The sequence below is a fragment of the Pempheris klunzingeri genome, chromosome 16 (assembly GCF_042242105.1).
Source record: "Pempheris klunzingeri isolate RE-2024b chromosome 16, fPemKlu1.hap1, whole genome shotgun sequence".
NCBI lineage: Eukaryota > Metazoa > Chordata > Actinopteri > Acropomatiformes > Pempheridae > Pempheris > Pempheris klunzingeri.
In genome coordinates, this window is record NC_092027.1 from 19,556,811 (window position 1) to 19,577,309 (window position 20,499).

General features: G+C 39.7%; 1 protein-coding gene across 4 annotated transcripts in view; it reads left to right on the plus strand.

The window, feature by feature from the left end:
- The window catches only part of phf14 (PHD finger protein 14), an 88,852-nt gene that overhangs the window by 10,859 nt on the left and 57,494 nt on the right, over positions 1 to 20,499 (plus strand). For all 4 annotated transcript variants that reach the window (XM_070845936.1, XM_070845938.1, XM_070845939.1 and 1 more), the window contains exons 5-11: positions 11,603 to 11,762; positions 12,590 to 12,701; positions 13,338 to 13,475; positions 14,171 to 14,317; positions 15,064 to 15,334; positions 16,526 to 16,632; positions 19,200 to 19,295. In XM_070845936.1, the coding sequence (XP_070702037.1) occupies positions 11,603 to 11,762; positions 12,590 to 12,701; positions 13,338 to 13,475; positions 14,171 to 14,317; positions 15,064 to 15,334; positions 16,526 to 16,632; positions 19,200 to 19,295 (1,031 nt within the window). The remainder of the gene's footprint in view (positions 1 to 11,602; positions 11,763 to 12,589; positions 12,702 to 13,337; positions 13,476 to 14,170; positions 14,318 to 15,063; positions 15,335 to 16,525; positions 16,633 to 19,199; positions 19,296 to 20,499) is intronic.

Genomic DNA, 20,499 nt, shown 5'->3' on the forward strand with positions numbered 1-20,499 from the left:
CAGACATGAGATATTAGGAGCAGGTCTTAAATTTATCTTGTTCGTTTGGTTGGTTGATATTTTCTTCCTCTGAGACATGTTTAATCTCCCTGAAAAGACACAGAAGGGAGACTAAGTGGTTTGCAGTCGAGGTTTGAGAGAGAGGAGGCAGTGGCAGCACTTGTGGCCAGTTTCTATCTTTCTCTCCTTCCTCTCAAAGGACATGAATGGTCTTCTTTTTTGGAGGGGCAGTAAAATACTGAACATAATTCTAGCAATATGTTTGGAGTTCCTGTACACTGGCGCTGGAAATGGATAGATCTATTGTGTTATTGGAGTTTTAATTCAACAGCTCAGCTATTCTTTGTCAAGATATATGATGTCATCCTTGAGATTTACAGCACAGCACTATATTTCCCAGGGTTTCTGTTCATATGCCTTAGTGAGGACAGGTCTAATGGTTCATTTGGAAAATAATGTATTCAATTCTCAGTGGTCCTGCAAATTAAATTGCAAGGTTTTTGCCAAATGCCAGAATCATTTCATGTAGTTGGTTTTTAAGAAAAAAAAAGATAAAAATCGTAAATCAGTTGTGGTGTGAATTTTTTTTACCACTTACCTGGTCGGTAAGGTAAATTGCTAGATTTAATTGCCCAACATAGCATTTTACACCAGCTAAACAGATGGGCCTTATTGTTGAACCATCTTAAGTCATGTCAACATGTAGGAATAGATCCAGGAAACGCTACCTTCATTTGGTGAAAGGGGTTTGTGTATCCCCCACAAGCTGGGAGCTGTGTTGTCTGGGCTCCTGGTAGAGTCACCCAAAGGAAATTCCACTTGGTGCTAAGGCTAAGAGCAATTCAGGAGGAACAGGTTCACACCCTGCTGGACCTCAGGTCCATCTCCTTTATGATATTCAGGATTGGCATGTACGACTTTCTTAAACCGCCTGAATTCAATCTAATCCAATAAAATTTAAACCTGTTCTGAATGGCCACAACTGTGAAATGAAAAGCCTTCTCTCATATTGCCTTGGTTGCATCCCACTGCTTCCTAGATCTGTTTCCAAGAACTCAGTTTTTTGTAAGCCTTTTTGTTGACTTGACATAATGAATTGCACAAATCGAGATAATGGTGCACACTTTTGCAATTACATGTCATTTAGCAGCTGTGATGAGCAGTCACAATGGCATATCTGCTAAAAAGTATTCTATGGATAAAATATTACTGATTGAAAAGGGATCTTGTTCCATCCATATTCCTGCCTGTTTCGTAGAGTGTGTTAGTGTCCTGGATGAGGAGCCAAATTCCTGCCAGAGCCCATCCCTTCTAGAATTGTGTAGTTGCTATCCAGTGATTTTTAAGTTTATTTATATAGCCTTTCAAGAGCAAATGCCACAAAGTGAAGTGCAACAGACATCAGACATCAGTTTGAAGTACTGCACTGCCATCTATGATGTTGGTAGCAGTAATAAATTGAGGCCATTCCATGCATTCATTTTGAAGAGAGCTGAACTGGAATCTTGGACCTTGAGATCTAGCATTAGATTATGAAGAACCACTGTGCTGAGGCAGGCTAGTTTGAACTGACACTGAAAGTATGTCCTTTTCTCCCGTAAGCACAATTGTAAAAATCTAAACTCTAAAAAATAATTTTTAGAGCGTGCATCTTATTCAGTGGAATGTTAGGAAAATGCTTGGGTAGGCAGTAATAAACAGTATGTGTGCTGACATACTGGGAGACTGTAGCATCTCCAATAAAAGTACATTCTCTGTTTTAACTAATAATGTTGCAGCATTTCTAGAACACGTTGCTAAGTAGCATTTTTTCTGAATGGTTATCAATCATTCTTAAGCTTCTGTTGTCTGTTGCACCAGGTGAATGTAGGTTTGTTTGTAAATTTTAGTGTTAGACTTAGACTTCTTCTTTTATTGATCCCCCATAGGGGGAAATTTACAAAGAGATAATGAGATAATACTAACTGCCAAGTTAGTTGGACCATCTGAACATACATTCCAGTTACACGGGAGAGCAAGCCGCTACTAAGGAGTTACAGAAAGTAACAAATGAACAAAGAGAAATGTATTTGCAAGCTCCCATACATCATTTAGACACATATCTCATTTCAGTAGTGTTTTACTCCTTTTTATTGAGGTGAAAATAACTTAACCACACAAATATGAGGTAAACAGTCTCTAGACATCCTGCATGTTAAGTTGTCACAAACATGGAATTTTATTTGATGATTAATTGTCATGTAGAGATTTGCTATTAACAATTTGATTATCTCTTTGGGCTCATCTTATGCTGTTGGGTTTGGCTGTGCAACTAGACTTAAATCCATACTCGTGCTGCAAATATGGATTTCTCATAGCTTATAGTAAAACTGTTGTGTCGGCTGACCACAAGTCATTAGGAAGTGGTTCACGACCGTGGACTAATGTAGAAGGATGCTTGATTTTATTTTCAAAAGTTAATATGCAGAGGGAAACACACAGCTATTGTTAAGCGTTTCTACGTAGCACAGAGGGTTGACGTTGATGCTCACTTCAGCGCTACAACGCTTGCCTTTACCCAGAAGTTGGGAACTAAGACGTGTCCTGAGGAGCTGAAGTCTTTAATCAGACAAACAGAAACCTGTCCCAGTGTCTTATTCATTACGCTCAACATCAACGCAATGCAAGAGTTCTTCCACTCCTGCAAATATATGTGTAAAAGCTAATCCACTAACAACAATTTACGTTATGTGATAAACACAAGCAGCTAAACTCTATACAGCCTAAGTATTAATACATTTCTTTTCATAAGTTTACCAGGATTTTCTTTGCTAGTTTACCAGAGGTGCTGTGGCATGCATATGATTTACTGAGCCTTGCTCCAAACACAGCAAGTAAACGAGATTTAGTATGCACTATCATCAAAGGAACAAAAGGAATAGCTAAACATAAGACACATCAAGCAAGAGAGACCCGGAGCGGGCGAGAGACAAGCCATCGCTAAATGCTAAGCTAAAGTAACTAGTAGTATATGTGAGTGTAGCATATAATAGTGTGTAAATTAGTGAGAACTCAAAGAAGGAGGAAGCAGTGAGTACTTGAGTAGAACTAGTGTACGTTTGATTGTACAGCAGGTAATTATCCGCTGTAATGATGAATATAGCTAAATTAACTGGTCTGAGAGCAGCTTGCAACTGGAAATCAAACAAAATACTTACCGCAGCACAGGAGGTAAGTGGTCTATTTATATAGCGTCATTCTAGTCATTTCAACTACTCTAAGCGCTTTTCATTCATCCATTCACACATCATTCATGCAGGAGGAGACTGTTCTTTCTCACACATTCACACACTGAAGCTGCTTCAGGAGCAAGTTGGGGCTCAGTGTCTTACCCAAGGACACTTAAACATGTGGAGTTGGAGGAGCCGGGGATCAAACCACCGATCTGTCGATTGATGGCATCCCACTCTACCTCTGAGTAGAGAAGGTCACAACTTCTCCATGTCAGACTGCTATATTTTAGAGAATTATTTTATGCCGCCTCTGATTGAGATATATTGAATGGTATTGATGTTATTACCTCAGCTAGGCGTAAGTCTGGCAGGGATCATGTATGTAGTTGCGGGTGTGTATGTGTCCGGCTAGTCTTGAAAAACACAGAACGGATTAGTCTAATGTTTTTTACGCACCTTTATGCCTGTATGTTGTATAGCCTCTTGTGGTGATTAAAAAGTGTTGCAAAACCTATTTTACTGGCTGTTTTTTACTATGATTGACTGCTGACACCTGACTTGTGTCAGGTGGCAGGTAGAGACCACAAGTGATCAATGGCTGCTTAAATGTACCTAGTCAGTTGCAGGCTACATTTTGGCTTTTGTTGTGGCTCAAAAACAGACACGTTGAAGGGCTTAGTCTCCTTTTGGACTTGAGCATCGGCAGATTAATTCCATATCTGATAGCTTTCCCTTGAAATTACTCAATTACTTAAAATTACTCAAAGCTACACTACTCTTACACTGTTTCCACCCAGGCGTTGTATGCAAATGATCTAAATAGAAAAGTTTGATGGAAAGTTGCAAAATTCATCAAACCTCTACAATATCACTGAAAAGAGCTCACACCCACTTCAAGAGTTTTTTTTCCCCTTCCTTTCTGATAAATAGGTAATGGAAACGTGTTTGTTGAATGAATGAAGTGACTGATCAGCTGTTGATTCCGACTACATTGCAAAACAATTCTAAACTGGGTTTAAACATACTGAAATGAAGCAATAAAGAATGGTCTGTAAATGATTTCCAGCATAACTTTTTCCAGAGCTGTCAAATGCACTGCTGAACATGTAGGAGAGACTTGATGCTATAAATGATGCTGATATTGGCATCTCTCTGTCATCATCTTGCTTCAGAAAGCAAGAAATGTGCTCTCATGAGCTGAGACAAAAGAATCCTCCCAACAGCAGTAAGGTCTGTTTTTGCCTGCCTTTGGTTCTATGCAGACAGTTTATTTGTCTCAACCCAGCTGATGGCATTCTATTCTAGTTGTAACATTTCTAAAATTGGAGTAGAAACCTCTTGATTGTGCAATGTAACGATTGTGCGGAATGATTGCAGTCACTTCAAACAATCGAGATCAGGGAATCATGTAATTGTGACCGGCATACACAGCTAAGCACTTACAAGTTTCTGTTTTAGGCAACCAAGTGGTGCTGAGGGCAGTTCTCATGTCTGCTGCCACTCATGCTCTTGTTTGTTGTAAATGACAGTGACTGTAAATTTAAATTAGTCTGTCATGAACAATATCGAAGAAACAATCCACCTGACGCATCTGTCATTATTCACTCCCATATCTTAAATATTCTGTGCTGATAAAAGTTAATAAGGAACGATGACACCAGCTTGGGGGAGGTGCACATTTTAAGTAAACCCTTTTTCCTGTTACATTATCTTGTTACAGCGTTATGTATGAAAGTAAATGTAGCTGGTGCAACAGCGTGCTGAACTTTACAAATTTCAAAAGGGTGGAAATGGGAGAAGTTTTACAGACGTACATACTCTTACTGAAAGCTTGTAGCTTAAGTACTTAGTCCATCAACAGAAAACTCTTTCAGTCATTTATCAAGAAAGACATTTGCGAGCTTGAGCTTGTCAAATTTGTTGCTTTTCTGTGCTTCATATTACTGTATACTAAACATTGCTTTGTCCTGATACTGTGCAGTTAAGGGTTACTAATGACTTACTCATGAATGCAGATGTGACATGGGCTCTGTGTTACTAGAATTATGTGCAGCATTTGATATAACTGACCATTAACTTCTTATAGAAAGAGTAAGACCTCAAAGAAAAACATCTTTTTATTAGGTTTGGGTGCCCCTGACATCAATTTTGGGTGCTATTTTATTTTTTATATACTATGTAGAAAATACATATGCAGTACTGTGTATGCTCCCACTGGGCAATATTTTTGTAATGAGTGCAATGGCTTCTCATTTTATTTTTACGCTGACGACATGCAGCTATACCTTCTAATGAAGTCCACTGTTTTGCGCTTACCATGGGAATGTCCATCTGATGTCAGGAAAACAATATATTTGGGTTTTGCACTGTTGTTTAGACAAAACAAGCAATTTAGAGATATAACCTTGGGAGTCGGAAAAATGTAATGGCCATTATTTACTATTTTCTGAAAGTCTGCAAGCTTAATGATTAATGGCTCAACAGAAGAATAATCCTGTCCTACATTAAAGAATTAGTTTAGTGACAGTTGCATTTGCTTATTTGGGTGCTTGTGAGCTGGATAAGTGACAGTCTGGACGCTGGAGAATATTGTGCACATTTGCGAAAAGATTTCCTCATAACATGTTAGCTTGTTTTAGAGATCATAAAGTACCTTGTTCAAGGTTAAGACAAGGTACGACAAGAAAGGACACTGTGGCAGAGAGGAGAGATGATATGTCAGAATGTGGAGCTCATACGAGTCAGTCGCGCTGCTTGACTTGACTTACTCTCTTTGTTCTTGTGTTAACACCACTGTCCAGACACCATCACTGCCTCTCAGACGAGAGAGAGGCTGACATGAAAGGTAGACATACAAGACCCAGGTGAAAGATCAAAAGCTGAAATGGACAGAAGTCCACAAAGCAAGCCTCTGCACAGAACTTATGCAGGAGTCCTCTTTTTACCATCCTGCCTTTTACTGCCAGACTTTCGCCAGTCTTACGGGCTAACATAATTACCATACCACAAGTTCTCCCTTTTATTTGTCTTTGTCTTTGTAAATGCCAAAGACGGAGTCTGTGAGTCTACATCTATTACCATCATTTTATTTTGTTATTGAACGGCAACAGATTTTTTTTCCTTCTCAATGGTAAGGTTATGTTGGTAGGATAATGGTTACTGTAGAAAAGGTAAATGTTAATGATGTATCATTAACATCCCCATCAAGTGCTTAATGCTTCTTCTGGTCAAGTGGTGAAAGTGATGCTGAATGTGAGTGAAATTCTTCCAGATAGTGTAAATGTAATAATTTCCTTTATATGAGCTCATCTCGTTAATTTGTATAGTTCAATATGAAGACAACAATGTGTCTTCCTGACTTCACTAGCCCTTTACTAACACTCACCCTGAAGCCCTGAACATTGTTAAAAAACCTCTTTATTTAGAGTTTCTTTTCTTTCGTAGATTACAGTTACTCAAGTAGGAGGAAACAGTTCATTTGTTGGTGACTATTTTCAGCAATGAATCAACACACTTTGTGCTTTAGTGAGTATATCTAGCAGTAGGTGTTGATGTATGTGAGATTGAGTCAAAATAAACTACCCTGTAAGTTTGTGGTAATGAAGGGACATGTCACCCAGTGCAACAATGTGGCTCACTGATGTTTTTTCAGTTGTTTTTGGACCATGGAGCTAATATTTTTCAAGAGGAGTTTTGACTGTTTGGAGAAAAAAATGAAAAAAAGAACTTTTGGATTGTGCTGCTTTACCTAACCCTGCTGTGATTAGGTTGCAACTAATGATTCTTTTTACTGTTGAATAGTTTGCTGATCTTTTCAATAATTAATGTTTTAATCATATGAAATGTGAGAAAATACTAAAAATGCCCATTTTCAACAAAGCATGCATACATACATGCCAATGCATACAGTATTCAGATTTAAATCATTTTACCATCATGAAAGACTTAAAACAACAGGAAATGTTTACAAGCTCGTACGAGTGAATTTTCAGCATTGTTGCTTAGTTATTACACAGCTTTGTAGAATACTTACTATGGCACTAACATATTGCTGCTGTGGATGCACTTCTGATAGTCATAGCAATAAAATCATTTTGAAATCAATGTTTTATGTTAATTATTGATTGCGGAATTATGTTAAGCAAGCGGATGTCATTTTTTGCAAAAAGAACCCCTTCAGGATGATTCAAGGCCTGCAACACCCTGTTGGAGTTTGCTTTGCAATAATAAACGTCTTGCTGTACATTATCCCTTACTGAAACAGTCAATCAATTAACACAGTTGTTGCTGATCAATGGTCTGTCAATCGACTAATCAGTTCAACTCTGGTGTAAATATGGAGTTACGGATGGGTGCCTAATGAATGATAAACCTAACATGGAGAGTCTTATTAAGGTGTCATTCCACCACAAGCCTCCAGAACAGCTTCAGTGTTGCTTGCTTGTCTTTCCCTCATTTAATATTTTGGTGATGAAGGTAGAATCTCCCATAGGTGTTCAGCAGGGTTTAGATCTGGTGACTATGGAGGCCATACCATACAGTTCACGTCATATTATACTCATTAAAGACCATTCAGTGACCATTGTGTCGTGTGGAAACATCTGTACTCGTCATGATTCCTCATTCGTTTATTCATATTTTACGTGTAGTTTTTCACCCATTTATATTATTGAGCATGTGGATAGCTGTTGGTAGATGATTAGTAGAAGAATGCTGCCAACAAATGTGAGCCATTAATGTTCTGTCAGAAAAACAGATGGCTGGTTCAGTTGTATGAGTGTAATGTATGTCTTCTTATTCAGATTTTATATACAGATTTTATGCTCTCACTGCTGTATTCACCCACAACTAGTTGGTTTGCCTTTGTTAAAGGCAAGCAAACAGCCCTTTCTATTAAATGTCAATACAGTTAAAACACTTCTCTTGGTTGAGTCAACTCTACCTTGCTGCTTCTTTTTTTCCCTCCCAAGCTTGTCATTTCTGACAAGGATAATCTTTCCTTCAGGGATTATAAAGCTATCCTGTAGTCATCACTTTTTGTCAGCTTAGCTCATATTAGCCAGCAACCCGTGGCTTAACGTTCTGAGCTTTGTATCTCGGTTCAAAAGGAACACCGAAGATTTGTGCCATGGTTCAGCCATAAGTCGGTTAAACCAGTATGGTGGTCGTTCACAGCCCCCAGTTCCACGGTTCAAAGCCCAATCAGTGAAGATGAGCCCAACTGTTGCCAGAGGTATTCCAGTAATACCTTCCTTAAGAATCAACATTGAGTGGAGCTATATTGGAGCTAGCAGGATTTAGCACCCTGCCCTTGCCGCATTCAGTGGATGAAAATAGAGGCAGAGATGGGCAGTTTTTATGTTCACATATCTTGGGTAGTTAAATTCTAAGTAGTTCTTCCGTTTTGAAGGTCATGATGGAGTCCAGCTGTGACTCGATTGCCCCAGTGGACTAATAATCAGCTTGATTGGTGCATTCTGCCTTTGAGTTGATCTCAAGAAGAAGCCAGTGGCCTGTAAAAACGGAAGATATACTCCAGCAGCCTCCAAGTTCAAAGTTAGTGATTCACCATGACACACAGCAAATGGTCTCTCAATCAGAAAAGGACATGCACCTACCAAACAAAGTGTAGAGCTGAATAAACAACTCCGTCTGCCCCAGTGTTTGCTTTTGATGGGCTCCCCTACTCCCCAGCATAGCACACAGTGACGGGAATGCAGAACATTGAGCTTTTGATTTGTGAGTCTTTCCCATTGCTCAAAAAGCCTGAAGGCAGGTTGACTGAATTAGGAGTTGGAGTGTTATCTCCCCTACGGAGGCAGAGTACTGATTGCTGCCCTCATTGGTAGTGAAGAGCACGTCTGTCTGGTGTAATAGCTGCCATAGAAACCACATCATCCAAGTAATTGTTTAGGCAACCTCAGAAAATTAAGAGGACAACATTAAAATTCTATCGCTTGGCTTGTTCTTGCTTCATTATTTTCTAAATGTTAAATTTGTGGTACTACAATGTCACAGTGGATTGACAGCCGTGGACGAGAGCAGACCAGGCCTGTTTACTGGTTCCCAGAGTGAAAACCACATGGTTACATGTACAGTACTGAACAATCAATATTAATGACACATGCACAGTGTCTTCTGATTCGAGGCACTTGAATACAGGACATAGAGTAAAGCAATGCTAGTGTGTCTCCGGATCCTGGCTGATTTGACTTTTGCTTGTATATATTATAGTAGGTGGCCAAAAAATGACAACTGATTGAAGTCCAGCCACAAATCAGGGAGTGTCCGATGGAAACTATTTTGACCCTCTCATTGCTTTGTGTTTCTACTTCTGTTAACAGTGAAGGGCAAAGCAAACCCATGGCAGAACAAGTCCACCCAGTCTTTCCATTCGGGTTTGATGATTGATGGATTTTGTCATCCAGTTGAGGAATAGATCACTCAAGGCAGATACATTCAGTTTCTTGAATGTATGACTTCCACAAAGAGGAAAGCCTGCAGCTGAATGGTTACCTAACTGTGGCAAAAAATATTTGCCACATTATTTGCCACATTCTCATAGGGTTTTTAGCCAATTTATATCAATTACGTCATATTACATCATTGGGCTGACCAGGTTAATTGCTGAGATCATGGCACAAGTGTCATGCTTTGCAGATACAGTGTAATGTTTTCACTCAGCTAAAAATTTGCATTGCTCATAGAGAATATCACCAGGAAGAAGATGGTGGCGTTTTTACTGTCAATTCAAGCTGAAACTCTGAACATAACCTGATGCAGACCAGATTAAATTTGCTGCATAATTCACCATGGTGATCTAGCCAGGTCAAAAGAGAGTCACCTTTGTGACACTCTGGCTTTAGGTTCTACACACCATGCATACACATAATCTCACTTCGCCATCGCCAGGTCATAATCCATGACCTACTATACTTGTTATTGTTCTGTTCTCTTTATTGTACAAAAGGGTTCATTACTAACACTTTAGGTTTGCTTACTGTCTGTTTTACCTCTAAATTAAGTGTTTTTCATATTCTAGATAAATGGTTGGCTTGTTACAACTTTCTTTATTGTCAAACTTCATTGTAGTCATATCATTGTATTCAATGATCTTAGCAATTAACTTGGTGAGCACAATGATGTCGTAAGTGATAGAAATTGGCTAAATACCCTATGACAAACTTGGGGTCCGGTGCTATACATGGTACCCTCAAAAATACTAGGCCTATATCATGACTGCCCATCCTTAAAACTATATGCGTTATCCAAGGACAGATGCATTAAATTAGTAATTACTGTAGTTCCTCAAATAAAAACAGTTGTTAAATGAAGGCCAGTTCTCAATTAATTGCTGGGGGCATGGTAGACATGAACAAATAAAGGTCTGCCCCAAATACCAACCAGGGGATGGTGGATATACTGCTAGTGCCTATTATATGATGTTCATGCCACCTATACGTAATAATAATATAATTATAATAATATGATAATGCTACAATGCATCAAATACACCTTAAGCATCTCATACCGATGCACGAGGCATCCCTTCATTTCTCATTCCCAGGTCATTAAATACTGACCCCCCCTGGCATGCTCTACCTTCGTTGTTATGGTAGCAATAATACCATTCTGATACACTCACGGTTTGGTTAGGCACCAGATCTAGCTGGTTAGGTTTAGGAAAAGATAATAGCTAGTAAATCTTTCACTTTTGCTTTCACACTGGACATGACCCCCAGTCTCCTGGGAGAAACTCTGGTGTTTGAGAAATAAAGGTCTGACTTTAAGACCACCCTGTTTCAAATAAATGCTTGGTACTCTCTGCAGTTGAAATAAAATAAAAGCTCCAGTCAATATTTAAGGAAATGCGATAATGTGTTTAGTAGTTAAAAGACTCTTTTATTCTTACAATGGGACAAACAAGGCTTCTCTTTTTGCATGTGGCTTGTTTTACATTCATTTGACTAGACTAGCCTGATGTGCGACCCTCTGGCCATTCTTTTTCAAATCCAATCCCTTGTAAGTCTGCAACTTTACAAAAGTCCAGTACTGAATCATTGGTGTAGCCCTTTAAATACTTTTAATATTGCTTATAGCTGCTGCGGTTTAAATGGAATAATTACAATGTCATTTTCACGACACTACAATTTTGAGGTTTTTGTATTTTAGGCTGTAGCCACTAGATATGAACAGTTAGTACATTGGCCTATATTCCCAGCACTCTTGGAGGGCACTGACAAACTGGAACAGTCACGCCACTGCACCTTATGAGAGGCAGAGACATGAACAATAGGATGACTGATGTCATGTTTAATTACTGAGCAATGCAGTTATTATTTTATCCTTAATATAGTTAATCCTTTTCTGTTTCCTTTTCCGGTTTCCAGGATGTTATGGTGTGGACGGTGAGAGTGACTCGATCATGAGCTCTGCTTCAGAGAATTCGACTGAGCCTTGGTTCTGTGACGCCTGTAAGAACGGAGTGAGTCCTAGCTGCGAGCTGTGCCCCAACCAGGATGGCATCTTCAAAGAGACGGACGCCGGGAGGTGAGATACAGTAGCACTTGACCCAGTGGTCAGTTGCCATTTACGAGAAGCAGAGTGTGGAACGTGCTCAGAAACAAGTAACGCCTTAGTTAATGACCTTAGCTGGATGAAATGCTGAAGGCAATATATATACAATCTAAATTGTTCACATATTCTAGTGGAGAGAAGAGGAAGTTGGATTAAGGAGGAGGGAGAGAGAAAGGGAGAGAACTGGCAGAGGAATGAGAGAAGAGGATGGGGGGAAGAAGAGATAGAGGAAGAAAAGGAGTGAGAGAAAAGAGTGTGTTATGTGAAGCGTGGAGACTTCAGCCACGTTATCGCTGATAGTGCTCCTCAGCCAGGCTGCACCCGAATTTACTACTTCACTAGAGCATGAAAAACACAGCAAATTAAACTGTGAAGCTGTTGCTTGCTAGAGATGGATATCTTTATATTGGACTTCGGATTCTCTTCCCTAAAGTCTGCATTTGAAATTGTGTCACACCAAACTGTAGCTAGAGTCTGGGGCTACATAAATCTATGAATCCATTTTATTTTGAAGTGTCTGAGCAACTCAATGCAGCCAATTTCATGATATTAAGTTTCATATTGTCTGCAGTAATTCACTACACCAAATGGAAAAATTACCACAGCCATAGATTTTAATCAATTTGATGGCGTTCCTTGACATCGGAAATCAGTACATTTTAAATGTCACCTATTTAAACCCTTTTTTTTATTTTGAAACTTTTTCAGGTCATGATTTTCATACTGATGTGTTGTGGTGTGTTCTGTATCTCTTCAACCGCTTAATCGGCCAATTTGATTTTCCTCCTCTTCGTTTTCAGATGGGTTCATGTGGTTTGTGCACTTTATGTTCCTGGAGTAGCATTTGGAGACATTGATAAACTCCGACCAGTGACGCTCACAGAGATGAATTATTCAAAATACGGGGCCAAGGCGAGTACTCTTTTTACATATTGATGCAGGTTGGATTGTTGGTTCATATTGATTTAGGTTTTACTGACATGTTTAACATTCAGGCGACCCATTTGAGATGTTCTTTTTGACTGGTGTACCTGAGTCTATATTGAAATATACTGGTTATGTTTCATCTTCATCACTGCTTGGATATTGTCTACTAGTGCTAGAAAATGCTACTTTTTCTGAATTTAATTGAAGATTCTCACTTCGACTGAAAACTCTCATTTGGCACTTTTTTTTTTAAATGTTAGGTCTTGCTTGTAAAGTGTTTTATGAGAATTCATATTGAAGGATAACTTCTGAATTTATAAACCTGGGCTTTATTTTTACATATTTTTACATATTAGCAGCATAATTTACCATGGTGATCTAGCCAGGTCAAAAGAGAGTCACCTTTGTGAGTCATAATCCATGGCATCATCTACTTTACTTGTTATAGTTGTGTTGTCTTTATTGTACAATAAGGGTTCATTACTAACACTTTAGAATTGACTGGTAAATATATTGGAGGTTGCAATGGCTGTAATATAATCAGCAAAGTTACTCAAAAGGAGTGAAAACACTGCAAAGGTTTGAAGTGAGTTGAATGGTGTTGAATTCTGTTGTATTTAGGAGTGCAGTTTCTGTGAGGACGCCCGCTTTGCTAGGACTGGTGTCTGCATCAGCTGTGATGCAGGAATGTGTCGTTCCTATTTCCATGTCACCTGCGCACAGAGGGAGGGACTCCTGTCTGAGGCTGCAGCGGAGGAGGTAAAGAAAAAAAAAAAAACTGGACATTCAAACCACAGTGGCATATTATTAACTTTTCTATTCCTTCAGTTTTCTAAATACAAATGTTAGGGGCCATGCTGTTGAGAGTTGAGGTTTAATGATTTAGACTAAACAGCAAATACAAGAAGAAAAACATCTTAGTGAGCTTTCTCCTACAGATTATCTCCTCACAGAGGAAGTTTAAGTAAAGTACTTCAAGCCCCACCTAGACTGGGTTTATAGCAAAACTTCTGTCACACCCAGAAGATCATAAAAGTCTGGACAGAGGTTTGAGTTGACTTCTCACAAGCTAACCAGACTGGACCCTACTAGCACAAGTCAACCACAACAGCTCAACACGCCAGCTGAATTGCTTACTACCAGTCAGCTCCGAAATGGTACTGTTTGAAATGCTAATGATACCTGGCCATCAGATGTATAAAACTAGTTTTAATGCTGTGCTTTAGAATCAATTATTTCTAATTAATATTTCATGGACCAACTACATCATTCAACATGTGCCATCACTGTACCACTGCAACAAGTTCCTGAAGGCCAGCAGCTGGAAAAAACATATTCTATTTTTCTAGAGGACTGGTTTGTAAAATGCCAATATGGTAAAAGCTGTAAAAGATAATGTTCCCCTCACTAATGATTACAAGGGCTAATGCATGCATGTGCTTTTGTTTCCTCAGGATATTGCTGATCCATTTTTTGCATACTGCAAACAGCATGCAGACCGCTTTGACAGGAAGTGGAAGAGGAAGAATTATCTGGCCTTACAGTCTTATTGTAAGGTCTCTCTACAGGAGAGAGAGAAACAACTCACTCCTGAAGCTCAGGTAAGGCTCTTACATTCATATCAGCTACAGCAGGCAAGCATCAGAAGAACTACTGCAGAACGTGTGCCTGCATGTGTTTTTACCTCTGTCCAAATACGCACAAATGACTTTGCAAGGGGAAGATGATGATGATGATGATGAGGAGGAGGAGAATATTCCAATGTTTGGACATTTTACTTCTTCAGTGGAGTGGTGAAGATTAGTTCTGGGATTACAATTAGGATTAGGTTTAGGACACGATTCTGGTGAAAATTAGTTTCAAATGGTCGGTAATACAGTACACACAAATACACACACAAACAAAGTGTGTGGACGTACCAGGCTCAGAGGTAGAGCAGGTCGTCCCTCAATCGTAAGGTCAGTGCTTCGATCCCTGGAAGTGTCGAAGTGTCACCGACACCGAACCCCAACTTGCTCCTGAAGCAGCTTCAGTGTGTGAGTCGAAATGACTAGAAAGGAGCAATACAAATACAGACCATTTACCATTTTAGTTCAAATAGAGGAAATTCTTAATGCTATTAAACACAATGATATTCTAGACCACAGTGTGCTTCCAGTGTGTCTCAGTAGTTTTGTGATTCCTATAAAAAGTCTGCAAGTATTTGTTGCCTTCTTCATTCTTGATTTACTTTATAGTAAACAAATTCTGCGTTCAAGTCACTGGCAACTTGCTGATAGATAATTACCATGGTGATGTTTTTTTTAGATTGTGGGAGTATGTAAACGTGTGTGTGTCCCACCTGCAGGCCCGAATCACCACCCGCCTGCAGCAGTACAGGGCAAAAGCAGAGCTGTCCAGGAACACCCGGCCCCAGGCGTGGGTGCCCCGGGAGAAGCTGCCGCGGCCTCTGACCTCTAGTGCCTCAGCCATCAGGAAGCTGATGAGGAAGGCAGAGCTGATGGGCATCAGCACAGACATTTTCCCAGTGGACACATCTGATGCCAATGCCAGCATGGACGGACGCAGGAAACACAAGCAGCCCGCCCTCACAGCAGACTTCGTCAACTACTACCTGGGTGAGGAAACTTGGTGAAACATCCTTTTCTTCTCTCGGATTGCAGAAACGTATACTCCGACATTGTGAAGGCTACATTAGCCGCTACTAGCGTAACACCCTGACAGTTGATGGTGGAGTTACATTGTGGGTACTGTAGGTTCCAGGTTTTGACAAGGAAGAACAGTGCCTGGAATAAAAATAGCTCTGGCTCTATTGCATAGATTTTCAACCCTTTTTTCATAGTCATCATGAGTGTGCTCTTTTTAACAGACTGGAAACAACTGAGTCCCAACATTTTTACTGTTGTACAATTCTTCTTTCATTGGTAAAGTGCAAGCTGTATTTCATTGTCGTGCGTAAGTTATGCATTAACCGCCAAATATAACGTGTCAGTGTCTGATTTCTGCTCTGTTCTGATTGGCTAACGGTCACACTGTTATGTGCAGTATACAGGGGGGAACGCAATTATTAGTCAGTACTTCCAGCACGTATATGTGGGTGTAGAAAAACCAGTACAGGCTTTTCCACATCACCCCACCCTGACCATAAATAAAGAGCGTTGTCTGCTAACATCAGAGGAAAGTATTTCATTTTCCTGAAATATTCTACCAGGCTTATCAAACTTCGGGAAAAGCGAATGCTTACCACCTCCGCTTACCAATGTCCTCAGGGAACTCCTGAATTACCATAGCGCTATCGAACCCCCTACCCCCTTTCAGTCTTTCAAAACAACTAACTAACTAACCCGTAGGATTAAGTGCTATTCTCCTGCAGAAACAGCACTTAACTGAAAATGTGTTGCTTAAATGTATGCCTGCTACTCTAATAGTTGTCCATGGACTTATATTTGTAAATATGACAATCAAAGCATCTACAAAGTGCTATAGAAAGAAGCCTCTAATCACCAAAACGCAGGAAAGAAGTCCGCTATCATGATTCTAATTTTCACTGAGCATTCACCTCCATACGGTATATCTTCAACTATTGTACAGGGTGGTTAAGTTATTGTTGGAATGCTGTGTAAAGGCACTTAATTCCTAAATAAATGATTGTGATGCCAGATGTGTGAGACACCATGCCAGTAACCTTGAGAGCATACTCCATTAGCCTGCAGCAGGGGGCCTATCTGCCATCAGTACACTCTCTCATGTGCTTTTTCCTGTATATAGATTGTGATCGTGCTATTGATTTTTGTCCCATTGATATTCAGAGCGGAACATGCGAATGATCCAGATCCAGGACAACATCTCTGAACAGAAGAACTTAAAAGACAAGCTGGAGAACGAGCAAGAAAAACTGCACGTGGAGTACAACAAGGTGAGCAGCACAATCCAGACCCACAGAAAGATGGGTCATTTTCTGAGGACAAACGATTCAGGCCGAGTACAAATCGACTGCTTTAAGACATTTGTATGGAAGTAAGATAATTAGGTAGTGGTTCTCAAACTCAATTTGACAAACAATAGACCACATTAACAAAGAATTGTCACGTCTGAGGAAAGAACCCAGGGTAGCTATGCCATTTTTAATTTGTAGAAATGGGCTGCACGTGGGTGCAAAGAGCCAGACAGCCGACCACTATTCAGCTGTTTCCACCTGCTCTGGTCAATACATTCTATGAGTGGAGATGGGTGTGGTCCTGTGTGAGACCAACTGTTAAAACAGAGTTTCTGGTTCATAGACTTAGTTTTAAATTTCACTTTTCTTTTATTGCTATAATTTTTCAGTTGCAGTTTGACCAGGTTTAGGTTTAGGAAGATATGATGGTTTGGGTTAAAACGTTAAGTCAAATTGACGTTGAGTGCAAATAGGATTGTTGGCTACTGACACCTGGCTACTGGCATCGTGGGTATTTTATACCATGTTCACCATTTTTGTTTAGCATGTTAGCATGCAGACATTTGTTCATTAATACTGAACTCAAAGTGCTGCTGATGGGAATGTCAGTAGCTTTGCAAGTATTTGGTCATAAACTGAAATATTAGATAAAAAAAAGAGGCCTGTGGGTGCAGAGATGGCAGACTAATTGAGCTGTCTTTCTGCACTATAACAGTGACTGCATCAGCAGTGGTCAGAAATGTGTTCATTTGACAGTGGAAATAAATTAGTGACAGAATGTGTTTTTCAGACAAAAAAGCAAATTATGAATTTCAAGTGATATGTGGTACTGTTGTATAATTTTTATTAAGTAGGTGGTTATCCTGCCTCAGTTGTTACCTCAGTTTTTTTATGGACAATGCTCAGCTTAGTATGAACAACTATTTGACTGCGTTAGGTACGGCCTTGCTATGCTACATGATGAACACTGAATCGTGAGCGTGCCTTTCCCTCATCTCTCCTCGAATGTGACCTCTGTGAAGAGGCTGCTGCTCCATCTGTCAACATGAGAAAGGGAATACAAGAGCAGAGTACAAGTCACCAGAGTTAATGTTGCGTTCAGTCTTCTGCCATGCGTATTAAGCGTTATTAATGGAGTGTGTGTTGCTAATTGCACTGCTTGATTTGCTCTTACATGGCTTTTGCCATGGACAAAATGCCCGTGGAGTAATGTCATTGCACGTGGTTGTGAGTGATATAAAATAGTGTAACTCAGTACAAGGTTTACTCGTGACACGAGACTCAACTCTCACCAATGATGTGAGGTGTTAACATTAAACAGTTGCTGCTAAGTAAGTGCTAAGTTGGTTCTAAGGTTCGTCTGCAACATGAGTAATGCAGCTGTGTGCAAAATTACATTTATAAGGCTGGTTTATTTCCTTCCCACCACAATTACACCAAAGCAAGGGAGTAACTTTTTATCAAATAGGCTTTTGATTGGCTGTTATAAAACCAGCTATATCTGGCTATAGAGAGCCACCATGTAACCAGCACCTCTGGGTTTTGTTCCAGATATAAGAAAGCTTCATTTATAATCACACTGACATATGTCATGATGCAAATTATTTTGTTTTATTTTGGGGTTGTTTTTTTGATGATGTATTGTACTTTAGCAAGCACAACCTCCCCATTTCTTCAAACCCTTCAACATTTTGGAAATCTGTTAATCTGCCTTTTCTCCAAAATAAGGTAGAAGATTACTACCACTCTCATGTACAGACCCAGAGTCAGGACATGAGAGTGTAGCTTAGCATAAAGACAGGAAGGAATGGGAAAGAGCTAGCCTCTTGGACATCTTGGTCCAATGTTGAAAAATATACCCATCAACACCTTTTAGAAGCTCACTAATTAAAATTTCAAATATGGTTTAATCTGTACAGAAACAGAAAAATAAAAATATAAAATGTTTTGTTGAAATTACAGTATACACTGACCATGGACAGTTAATCTACATGTACAACATCACAACATTGGCTATAGTGGGGTTGCCGGAACCTGGCTGGAACCTCACTGTGATGGCAAGCTGCACACTGTCACTGCACCAGAATGTTGTCTGTCAGTAGTGTCCCTGCTTAAAAACACGGTATTTTAACCTTTATTGGACAGTTTGAGAGTGAGGAGGCTATTCACTTTCAATAGTCAAATAGAATTTTAAACAAATCCAGCTTAGTTGTTTCCCTCTGCTTCCAGTCTTTATGCTAAGCTAGGCTAACCACGTCCAGGCTGCAGCTCCACACTAAATATGAGATTGATATCAATCTTCTTATAAGACAGTTATGTTTCTCCCCTCCTTTCATTTAACAAAAGTCATACAGTGAGATAGGACAATTTCCACCATATTTATAATAATAATGATAATGATAATAATGATAAAGAATTACCTTTTCAGTGTAAGATGAATAGGAATTTATATCATTTGTATGCTTAAGAATATCCGTGCGTGTGTGTGCCAATGGGCAGAAACTATGGTGTCCTAGCCTCATGTTGTCTCCTCTCCCCTCTTGCAGCTCTGTGAGTCTCTGGAGGAGCTGCTGAATGTCAATGGAGAGCTGCGAAGTGAAGGCCAGGCCATGTGGACTCTGCTGGGGGGCATCCTGGGACAGGTACTACCACCACCAACACTGCCTCTTCACACAGTGTTTCCCACTGCTCCTGTCTCTTCCAACCCTCCTGCTGTCCACACACACAGATAAGTTGTTGAGAAAGTTTGTGGAACACTCCTGTTTATGGAATTTCTTTTGTTTAGCATAGATTAAATTTGTGATGGACTCATCCAGATTGCAAATTGAAACCCACTTGGCCAGTGGGGTGATACTGCAGCCTCTAATAACCCTGCTGTTCATAGAAATCCTTTCATTTTGCACTAACTGATTGACCTGTCATTTGCCATGAAGTCAGATCTGACTGTTGGGTAGTAAAAGCTGTCCCCACTTCTTGTTGCTATGGCAACCCATTACCAAGGTATGCCATTATGGCTAATGGGGTATTTAATAAATGTGAACTGCAGTCTACAGAAATAGACTGAGAGATGCTTTTCGTTGGAGCAGAATAAAACTTGAATTTACATAGAAAGCCATTGTGAGACTTTATATGGAATTTGTATTGAGAAAGAAATGCATGTCTGCAGCACTTACACTGTAGGTGTATATGATGGTAGCACAGCACAACACTCCGTTTTTCCACAATCTGTTTATTGATATTTTACAAAGTAGAAACAAAACAGAATAAAGACAGCACTCAGAAGGGGAAAAACACATTTGTCACAAGTTGGGCTAATATCTTTAGGCTAAACGTAAAGAATGTATCTGATTATAGATATGACACACAATTCCTTTCAGAACTAGAGCAGGTTTGAGGAAGGGATCCAATAGTGGTAGATTGGGAAACTGTGGAGATGAGGAGATTGACAAAACTGCAGATTTGTAGATCTGAAGAAGTGCTCATTTTTCAGATAACTGTTGAAAAGATGCACAGTTGTTATCAATATATAGGTCTTCGAAGGATTTAGTGTCCATGTTAGACCAAAAAATTAATACAGAGTATGTTTGTAGACCAAAGCAACTTCTGAATTGATTCCAGATTCTCAAGGAAGTTTTGACAATACATTTTTTTTTCTGTAGTTAATAGAAGCCCTCCTAATAGGACAATGACCTAATGGTGAAAGTGACACAGGGCCACAGGAGGCAGCCTCCATTTTGAGCCAAAGAGGCAGGGGGTGGTATGAGTCAAATTGTAGCCAGGCTTGTATTATTCTAATATCAGCTGACTTTGGTATCTGTAGGATCCTGGGTGTGTTTTTCTTAGTTC